This window comes from Lontra canadensis, unplaced genomic scaffold (genome assembly GCF_010015895.1).
Source record: "Lontra canadensis isolate GAN:19392208 unplaced genomic scaffold, GSC_riverotter_1.0 scaffold2, whole genome shotgun sequence".
Classification (NCBI taxonomy): Eukaryota; Metazoa; Chordata; class Mammalia; order Carnivora; family Mustelidae; genus Lontra; species Lontra canadensis.
The window spans coordinates 20,014,622-20,025,463 of record NW_022630996.1 but is presented as its reverse complement, the minus strand read 5'-3'; the positions used below and the strand labels follow the sequence as shown (position 1 = coordinate 20,025,463).

Below are 10,842 nucleotides of genomic sequence, written 5' to 3'. Positions count from 1 at the left end.
TTAAAATATAAATATGGAACAACAATAATATCATCTAGTATTTGAGTCTTTTTCCTCCAAATATCACTAATAGAAAAATACATCTCCCTACAGGTCTTCCACTGTGTATTAAAGCAGAAGATAAGGTTTTATCTTATCATGAAAGTATTATCTGAAGGACAATTAAGGTTTTGTGCTGTTCAACCAATACATCTCACATCATGGCTGCTCATACTCTTCATTTTGAAGTCTCTCTCTTCTCTGAAACCTGCCCGACTTCCAATTTATCAAAGGAAACCTTTTATAGCTGCTTGGAATGCTCCAACGGATCAGTGTTTGGTAAAATATAATATAGGACTAAATTTGAAAATGTTTCAGGTGATTGGAAGCCCACTGGCCAAGGCCAGGGGGCAAAATGTCACCATATTTTACGTCAACAGACTGGGATACTATCCATGGTATACATCCCAGGGGGTTCCCATTAATGGGGGTCTCCCCCAGAACATAAGCTTGCAAGTGCATCTAGGAAAAGCTGGCCAAGATATTAATTATTACATCCCTGCTGAAGATTTCAGTGGCCTTGCTGTTATAGATTGGGAATACTGGCGACCCCAGTGGGCCCGTAACTGGAACACTAAAGATGTTTACAGACAGAAGTCAAGAAAGCTTATTTCTGATATGCAAGAGAACGTATCAGCTACTGATATTGAATACTTAGCCAAAGCAACATTTGAAGAAAGTGCAAAAGCTTTCATGAAGGAAACCATCGAACTGGGAATGAGGAGTAGACCCAAGGGCCTCTGGGGTTATTATTTATATCCGGATTGCCACAATTATGATGTTTATGCCCCGAATTATACTGGGTCATGCCCAGAAGAGGAAGTTTTGAGAAACAATGAGCTCTCTTGGCTCTGGAATAGCAGTGCTGCTTTATATCCTTCTATTGGTGTCAGAAAATCTCTTGGCGACAACGAAAACATTTTGCTCTTCTCACAATTTCGAGTGCATGAATCCATGAGGATCTCCACTATGACATCCCATGATTACGCTCTGCCTGTATTTGTCTACACAAGGTTAGGCTACAGAAACGAACCTTTATTTTTTCTTTCTAAGGTAAGATATCCCTTGCCAAAGATGGGGGAGGGGTTTCCTCCCTGTCTTTAAAAGAGACTTTTTTTTTTTTTAAATTTCATCTATTTATTTGAGAGTGAGAGCACAAGCAGGGGGAGGAGCAAAGGAAGAGGGAAAAGCAGACTCCTCACTGAGCAGGGAGCCTGCCAGGAGGATCCCAGGACCCTCAGGCCATGACCTTAGCCAGAGGCAGATGCTTAACAGACTGAGCCACCCAGGGTGCCCCCTCAAAGAGACATTTCTTTGTTAATTGTGTTCTTTGAGGAATTCCCAATTAGTGGTCTCTTAGAAAGCAGTGTAATTGTTCCTTCGTTTTTGTTTTGTTTTGTTTTAAGATTTTATTTATTTATTTGACAGAGATCACAAGTAGGCAGAGAGGCAGGCAGAGAGAGGAGGAAGCAGGCTCCCAGCTGAGCAGAGAGCCCGATACGGGGCTCGATCCCAGGACCCTGAGATCATGACCTGACCTGAAGGCAGAGGCTTAATCCACTGAGCCACCCAGTCGCCCCCATAATTGTTCCTTTGATTAGCTATCCTCTTAGACTCTTCATTTATGCCAACTGAACTTTAATTATTTATTATTCTTTTAAGCAACATGTTATGGAGGGAAGCTTAAAAGGCAATAAGAGCAACTCCTCCCTCCTTCCTCCCCAGCTTTGATGGTGCTCCCTCATGACTGGCCTTTATTAAAGCAGTTGGTGGTGGACAGGCTGGAAAATCAGAGAGGATATTTTAAAATGGAGTAGTTTGCCCTCACATTTGGAAGTGTTATTGGAAGCATTCTTGCTTCTGGCCTTACCATCTAATGTCAAGAAAAAAAAATGTTTTCTTTTTAATGCATAATACCAGTTTTGATAAAAGGTATAAGGGAGGCACAGTAATGTGACTATATGTAGCCCTACTGAACTTAGAAATGGTGAAGGGAGTAAATTTTATGTGTCTTCTTCCCACAATTTAAAAGTTTTTAAAAATAATAAAAAAATTTCAATCATAAATTCATCACTAGCAGATGGTTTTGCAACCCTAGGGTAAAACTTACAAGTTTTATTGTTTATTTTACTATTGTAGCCAAAGGCCTCCCACAAACCATAAGGGTAACTTTTAAAATAGATGAACTTTCAGCTCAGTTTTCTCTCCCTTCTTCTCCCTTTGCTACTCTGGTAACTCAAATGGAACCTTCTTGAGATAAACACTTAAAAGTAGATGCTGCTCTAATGGCTGGACTTCAATAAGTATGTGTAAACTTTCTTTTTAATTTCTTTTTTAAGATTTACTTATTTATTTATTTGACAGAGAGAGAGATCAAGTAGGCAGAGCAGCAGGCAGAGAGGGGGAAGCAGGCTCCTGACTGAGCAGAGAGCCCGATGCGGGGCTCAGTCCCAGGACCCTGGGATCATGACCTGAGCCGAAGGCAGAGGCTTAACCCACTGAGCCACCCAGATGCCCCTGTGTGAACTTGTTCAGGCCTTCACATGGGTGGTGCAGTGGTATTTTTAGATATTACTGGATACCATCGGTTTATCACATTTCCTCCTTCTCCACCATTGCAAGTTTCAAATCACCAGAGTATATTTTAATACACTTATGCTTAGAGATGTTCTGACTATGAAGCCTCCAAAGAGTGAGGCTCAGGAAACCCAGATGAGGGCTTTGGCATGACTAGAAGGTATCTACAGAGCATATAGAGAATATGCCTAATCCTCAGAAGAAGAAAAGGCACAGATGTATCAGGATTTGGTAAATGCTATTCCTTGGACATCATTAATGAGATGAGTAAGAAGAGAAAAGTCTCCATTGTGTGGACTGATATTTGTACTTCCCAGAAAAGGCATCAACAAATGATTAAGAATGATAGGAATTAGTACCACCTGGGAGGCTTAAAAAGTCCTCTAGATCTTCTTGACCCTGGAACTGGAAGTTAAATATTACTTTCTTCTGTGAAACTTCTTCCTTTTAATATTTCACTTAAACAAGTTTCTACCTTTGATGATAATAAATTTACTTTTAGAAGAAACAATAAACTTTAAGGGATAAAGTGTTCATTTTGAAAGATTAGCTTACACTACTGGTACATTCTGCACATTTAATTAACCTAGATAAGATTCCTTGAGTAGCTACAGCCTCAGAAATATTTGTTTTAAGAAAAGAAGGAACAGGGGGGCCTGGGTGGCTCAGTAGGTTAAAGCCTCTGCCTTTGGCTCAGGTCATGATCCCAGGGTCCTGGGATCGAGCCCCACATCGGGCTCTCTGCTCCACAGGGAGCCTGCTTCCTCCTCTCTCTCTGCCTGCCTCTCTGCCTACTTGTGATCTCTGTCTGTCAAATAGATGGGTAGAATCTTAAAAAAAAAAAAAAAAGAAAGAAAAGAAGGAACAACAGTTAGGGTCTCATCAAGAAACAGTTTTCTTTGGCAGTCCCAAGAATCATTCACTATCATTCTGAAAATTTCTGAATGGTAAAGTACTTCCAAATGTTTTATACCATCAGTTTACCCACCATGTTATTCTATCCTCCATAAAAATCTGCCCACAAATTTTAAAAACCTGACATTCATTTGTACCAAATCATTAATGACTAATAATGGTTTGTGTCCATTTCTAATCTTCTGAAAGATAGCTGCAATTAATTTTTTTTTAAAGATTTTTAATTTTTTGGGACAGCTGGGTGGCTCAGTTGGTTAAGCAGCTCGGGTCATGATCCTGGGGTCCTGGGATCAAGTCCTACATCGGGCTCCTTGCTCAGCAGGGAGCCTGCTTCTCTCTCTGCCACTGCCTGCCACTCTGCTTACTTCTGCTTGCTCTCTGACAAAAAAATAAATAAAATCTTTAAAAAAATATTTTTAATTTTAATTTTATTTTTTAAAAAGATTTATTTATTTGACAGAGAGAGACACAGCGAGAGAGGGAACACAAGCAGGGAGAGTGGGAGAGGGACAAACAGACTTCCCACCGAGCAGGGAGCCCTATGTGGGGCTTGATCCCAGGACCCTGGGATGATGACCTGAGCTGAAGGCAGACACTCAACCAATTGAGCCATCCCAGATGCCCCAACTTTTTATTTTTAAGTAATCTCTACACCCAATGTGAGGCTCAAACTTACAACCCTGAGATCAAGAGTCACATAATCCACTGTCGGAGCCAGCCAGCCCCATGATATCTGCAGTTTAGAGTGTGTTTTTGTATGTGCATGTTTGTGCATGTGTATACATACATATATAGTTAGGATTAGAGTAACGATTTACCAATAAGTAGCAGATTTCCTCACCTGTCCAACCTCGGTGCCTCATTATCTTAATAAATAAAATGAGACAGTATTACCTGCCCTATCTACCTAGCAGAAGTATTATGAAAATCAAATGAGAAAATACATATGAAAATTTGAGACACTTAAAAATATATGTGGTGCAGCTGTCACTTTTTACCAGGTACCAAAGCCTTAAACTTGGAAAGGAATATCTAAGAATGGAATCATAATCAGCATTCGTAGTGGGACGATATAGGGGCAGTAACACCTCATTTCACACGAAAGATTGCCTATACCACTTACATATACACAACCTAAATAAAACTTGATGTTATGTTTTTAAAAATAATGAAGGGAGTTTTCTTGACTGTAGATTTAAAAATGTCTTTCCCTCTAATTAATTAGTATTTCCTCTGGTAACACACAAGGAGCTCATTGGTGTTGCTCCAGCTCCCCACAGTGGGCACCTTACTTACATGCACTGTGGAGAGCATGAGGGAGAGCTGGAGAAAATGCTAGGACTTGGAATATTTGTTGCTGTTACAGCATGCGCCGTTCCTTATTTCTTCTTTCATGTGACATCACTTACGTAGCTCACACTCTCATGTGGTCCTTATCTATTCCCAGAGGCATCTTACCTGTCACTTCCCTCACTGAATAGAGCCTTGCTCTTTTGGTCCCCAAAACATAGCTGCTCTGTGATTCATTCAGCACCCTGCTCTCAGCTAGGTGACAGCGAGCTAATCTGGTAGAGAAATTTGCTTTAATATCTGCTATTGACTCCTTACCTATAGTCAACATGTGCATGAAGACTCGCCATGTTGAATCAGTTCCAATAAACTCTAAAGGACACATTGGGAAGAAACTTAACATTCCATTTTTTTAAAAAGATTTTATTTATTTATTTATTTATTTATTTGAGAGAGAGAGAGAGAGAGAACGCTTAAGCACACGTGCAGGGGGAGAGGCAGAGGGAGAGAGAAAGGCAGAAGACTCCCCATTGAGCAAGGAGCCTAATGTGGGACTCAATCACAGTCCCCGGGATCATGACCTCAACTGAAGGCAGATGCTTAACCAACTGAGCCAATCAGATGCCCCCAGCATTCCTTTCTGATAATTAGCTTCAGAAGGTGTGGGTTTCATGGCAAACATCTATAGCTTCCTTACTTATAACCTGTAAATGCTGTGTTTCCCACTTCCCTCTGATGACACTGCTTTCGCCCAAAGGAATTCATGGGAGATTTGGGGTTTCCAGTTCAGCATGGTAAGAAGCTTGAAAGTTACCACACCATCCTAATAAGTAAAAAGCTAAACAGACTGAAAAATCAAGTCTTCTTAAAAAAAAAAAAAGAAGAAGAAGAAGAAGAAAGAAAGAAAGAAAGAAAGATCAACTCTTCTTAGATTCATGAGAAGGGAAGACATGGGGCAAACTGCTGCCCTAAAAATTCAAGAGGAAAACAGGTAAATATAGAGAATCACAACTTACCAGAACACAAACCTCTGTGGGAACCACAGCCAGAGTAGGGTAACTTGAATTATAACTGACAAATTGCTGGAGACTCAGCAAGGACCAATCTGAGAGATAAAAACTCCAGGGGACTCAGTCATGGGTAGGGATATAATTTTGTGAGTTTTCTCTCCAAAAGCTTATCGGATACTCACAGTGAATATCAGAGAAAAATCTTCTAGTGCATCTGGCAGGGGGCAGGAGAAAAAGAACTGTTTTGAATACTCAAGAACATTCTGTTCTTCTTAACAAGGTCTGCCCTCAGGAGAAACTAACCAGTACCAAACATACTGGGGACTTATCAGAGCCTAGGTGAACTGGGAGAAGGGAAATACCCAAGTCCAGCTGGCTCTAGTCTTCCACTTGCAAGAAGGGAAATGCCCGGCTCTAACCCCATCTAGCCCGCCTATCCCACCTAAGAAGTGGGAAACACAACTGATCAACCTGTGAATTTCACAGTCCAGAGGCAAAGGCTCACTAAAAGACTGAGAACTAATCATAGGAACACAGAACACTTCCATTTCCTCTACATCTTAACTAGCACATTACTGAGTGCCTATCTATAGCAGTTCCTTTTACCTAGTATGAGCTATTTGCCCATCAAGAATAAATTAAATCATGTCTAGCTATTAAGAAAAAAACTACAAGACATACTAACAGGCAAAAACAGAATTTGAAGATATAGAGCAAGCATCAGAAGCAGACTCAGATATGGTGGGGATGTTGGAATTACCAGACTGGAAATTTAAAACAACTCTAATGAATATGCAAAGGGCTCTAATAGATAAAGTAGACAGGCATGCAAAACAGATGGGCAATGTAAGCACAGAGCTGGAAATGCTACAAAATAATCAAAAAGGAATGTTAGAGATCAAAAACACTATAGCAGAAATAAAGAATGTCTTTGATGGGCTTTGGACTGCACAGGGCTGGGGAAAGATTTCCAGAGCCTCAGGATGTCTCCATAGAAACTGCTGAAACTGAAAAGCAAAGAGAACAAAGGCTGGGAAAACAAAACAAAACAAACCCCAGAACAGAATATTCAAGAACTATGGGGCAGCTGAAAAAGGTGTAACATACATGTAATAGTAATTCATGGAAGGCCACTGGGGGATTTGGCCCCTCTGGTCACATGATGTGATTAGGGCTTCACTAACTTCAATGTGAGTGGAGGGAGGTTCCCTGCTCCTTGTATCTTTGCCAAAAGAGGCAATGGGTGTAGACCCAGCAGAGTCCTCATTCTGGGCATTACATGGCTGGCACCTCCCATATTCACCATATCACAGATAATTTTCAAAAACATTTCACTTCCCCTAGCTCACTAGAGCCTCATGAAAACTTCCTTTCTTGTTATGTGAGCTCTGACCTATTCAGCAGACTCCGTGGCCACAGAAATGTAAATGGATCTGAACCTGAAAGGGAAAGTCATTTAAACCAAAATCTCCACCCTTCTTGAAAATATCCAGAAGAATAAAACTTAAGACACTGAGATCGTAAAACCTTTGAGTGGACCATAAAAGTGAACAGATAAGAAGATGTATCTCCCAAGTGTTGATTTTAATAGAAAAGTTCCCAGGCAAAATACAATTATAAAGTTCTGCTTTTATTTCCCAGCAAATCACCGAGTTACATTTTCCAGCATATAACTGATGGAAATTCATCCTTGCAGTAAAAGGTGAATGCTTAGGATCCTAAACCGTCAGAGAATATACTATAATTTAATAAACTTATCTAGGAAACCTACCACAGGACCTTAAATTAGGAAACCAACTGCATACCTTCAACTCCTAATTTCCTTCTGAAATGGCCTCAATCCATGTTAATCCTTAAACACTTAAATCCTTTAGGATGACAAAACCAAAAATCCCCTACTGAAGTTTTGTTTTCATTTACTTAACATACAGAGAAAAAGTCGGGCAGCTCTATCATGACTGGTTGAGTCATAAATAAAACCCATTAAGTCAGGTACATTGAAATCAGACACAAATAGCTTCAGAGACCAAACGTAAGGGTGGACCAAATCAGAACCTGTAGGTCCTTAACACTGAGTCGCTTTGCCTGGCCTTGGGATCCAAACGACACAAAACCCCCCCGGGTCCCTGTAGAGGCAAAGTCCTCCCGGGAGAGAGGCAAAGTCCTCCCGGGAGTGTTGCAAATTGGGAAGAGAATTTAGCTAAGAGGAATGTGAGGTATTCTCCACATTTGAAGAAAAACTTTCAGATTCTGTTTCTGGGTCATGTCCATATGGCTGGTTTGTGTGTATTAGCCCCAGTTGACTTTTGATTAGACAGCTTCTGGTGGCTATTTCTAGGCTGTCATCAAAATGATATCCTGTTTGGCAAAATGCAAGTTTTTCTTTAAAAATATTTAGTATGTTTTTCCATATGATCATGGAGCGTGATTTTTGAGCCTTGGTTTATTTAACATTTGTGTTACTCTAAGAAGGTGGAGAATCCTCCTATTATATTATAGTGCACTCAGCCTCTAATCCTAATCCCTGGAGTACTGTTTTATATCATGAATAATGAACTCTAATCTCTTCAATCTAGCAAGATCTAATCAGTACCATTGGAGAAAGTGCTGCCTTGGGAGCGGCAGGCATTGTCATCTGGGGAGACATGAATTTAACTTCATCTGAGGTAAGGTGGAACCTTAAAGGTATAGTTAATATTATTTAAAGTCTTTGCTCTTTCCTTGGATAGTTAACTCCAGTCGGAGCTCTCATGGCTCCCACAATAAAGTAGCTTTAGAATTAAAGTCTAAATCAATGCCTAATAATTGAAGGAGCTCAATAGTATTATCAACTTTTGTTAAGACAGTAATCATAATACTGACATTCGTTGGCTACTTATTATGTGCTCAGATTGTGCTAAATGCTTTTTGTTTGGGATTTGCTCACTTACTGGCCATAATAACCCTTATGAGGTAGGGACTGCCATCCTCATTTATTGATGAAGAAACAAGAAAGGAAATCCAACTAGGGTAACAGCTAGTTAGGCTACTTACTGGTGAAGCTGGCATTAACCACAGTTTGACTCTGGAGCACGTGCATTTAACTACTACATTAAATGTGTTATATCCTATTTTGAGAAGAAGAAACAGATGGTAAGTTTTTAATCTCTGCATTGAATCTATTTTTCCTCTGTGGGGAAATTAGCTGAAAATTAATAGCATTTAAAGTGAGATGTATAGCTCTCTTCAAATTTCTCCCAGCTCATAGTATTTACTCTAATAAGTCTTTCTAGTTTTTCCCAATCCATATTAGTCACAATCTCTTCTGTATTTCCAGATGCTGTTTGTTTATATCTCTACAGTATGATACATTTGCCTGGAATTGTAGTACTTGTATCCTCAACACTTTTTGTTAAATTGAATTCTTTGCAAGTTCGTGATGACCTGATATTACTCGGAGAAGTGCACAGGTTCAATTTGTTGCTGTCAAGATCTCTTTCATGAAACTGTTTGTTTTAACCTGACTTTTAAGCTGACAATATCAGCTTAAAAGTCTCCCCTGTCTAATATAAGAATTAGGTAGAAGTGGGAAGAATCAATTCTGGACTCTCTAGGTGTTAGTATTTCCTCTCCAGCCTGTGTGGCTGGTGAGAGGAAGCAGAGGGCACAAACCAGGTGGCCTCTGTTTAGAACACATAGTAGGAACCATAAAAAAAAAAAAAAATGACCTATTCAGGCTTTCCCATGTTTGAATTGTATACAGAAGTCCAGAACCCAGGGCAGTTGATATTTTTGTGTAATTGACAGGAAAATCCAGGAACCTACCGGTCGACTGTTAACAATAAATCAGTAGACTATGAGGATTCAGGTTCCTACACAAGTATGAAAGGTACAGAACACCCCAAAAAGCAGCCAGAGGAAAGCAGCTCTGGCATGATTTCTAATTTGGGTTTGTTCTTTTTTTTCACACTCATTAAGTTGGGAGCTAGAAGGAGAAAAAAAGGAGGTAAATTGGAAGAAGGCAGGGTCCTTATACGATGACTCTGGGACCCATTTGCAAGTTCAGTGGCTTAGCTTCTTTGTACCCTATTCTCCATCTCCTGCCCCTTGGACCTTTCATCCTTTCTGATCAGCTCCCCTGTATTTTAGCACCTGAGCCTCAGAGATGAACCAACTGGAGCCAAGATGTTAGGTTTCACTCAAGGCCAAAGAACTGCCTTGGGGGCCTAGATGCTCAAACCCTATCAGTGCTCAAACCCACTAAAGCCCATTTGTTTCCACATTTCTAGGGCAACTGTACAAAGGTGAAGCAGTACGTGAGTTCTGATTTAGGGAGCTACATAGTCAACGTGACGCGAGCAGCTGAGGTGTGCAGCCTTCACCTCTGCAGCGGGAACGGGAGATGCAGAAGGAGAGCATGGAAAGCCCCGGATTACCTTCACCTGAACCCTGAAAGTTACCACATAACGGCCTCCGAGGATGGAGAATTTACTGTGAAAGGAAAAGCATCGGATACAGACCTGGAAGCAATGGAGAAGAAATTTTCCTGTCATTGTTATCGGGGGTACGAAGGAGCCGACTGCAGAGGGACCAAGATGGCTGATGGGGGCTCCGGGGTTTTCTCTTTTTCTGGCTCACTGATAACACTGTGCCTGCTGGTTTTAGCAGGTTCTCAGAGAGCTTGGTTGTGAGATAGTTGAATTTAAAGGGAGATTTACGGCCTATAGCGTAGTCACCTAGAGAAGAGATGAAACTTAGGATGGGTTTTTTTCCTTCTGAAAGCCACTGAGAGGTATCCTAAGTAGACATTATGTATGTCACTTAACATAAACACGAACATATTGCTTTATTTGGCTCTGATCTGGCTAAGAAACCAGATCCAGGAATAAAATCAGTACAGTCTTCATTACTCTGGAATGTTAAGTTGTATTTAAACCAGACCCAGTTTATTTTTGTCTTTATATGAATGACAAATGTGTGTGTACATATTAATTGTGTGTGTACATATTAAATTATTGATTTCAAAGTCTGG

The 10,842-nt window shown here is 40.4% G+C and overlaps 1 protein-coding gene across 1 annotated transcript; it reads left to right on the top strand.

Moving 5' to 3' along the window:
* Positions 1-138: 138 nt before the first annotated feature.
* LOC116873029 (hyaluronidase-4) lies at positions 139-10,501 on the top strand. Its single transcript, XM_032866644.1, has 3 exons — positions 139-1,092; positions 8,408-8,497; positions 10,100-10,501. Exons 1-3 carry the CDS (start codon positions 139-141, stop codon positions 10,499-10,501), a joined length of 1,446 nt encoding a protein of 481 aa, XP_032722535.1.
* The last annotated feature ends 341 nt before the right edge of the window (positions 10,502-10,842 follow it).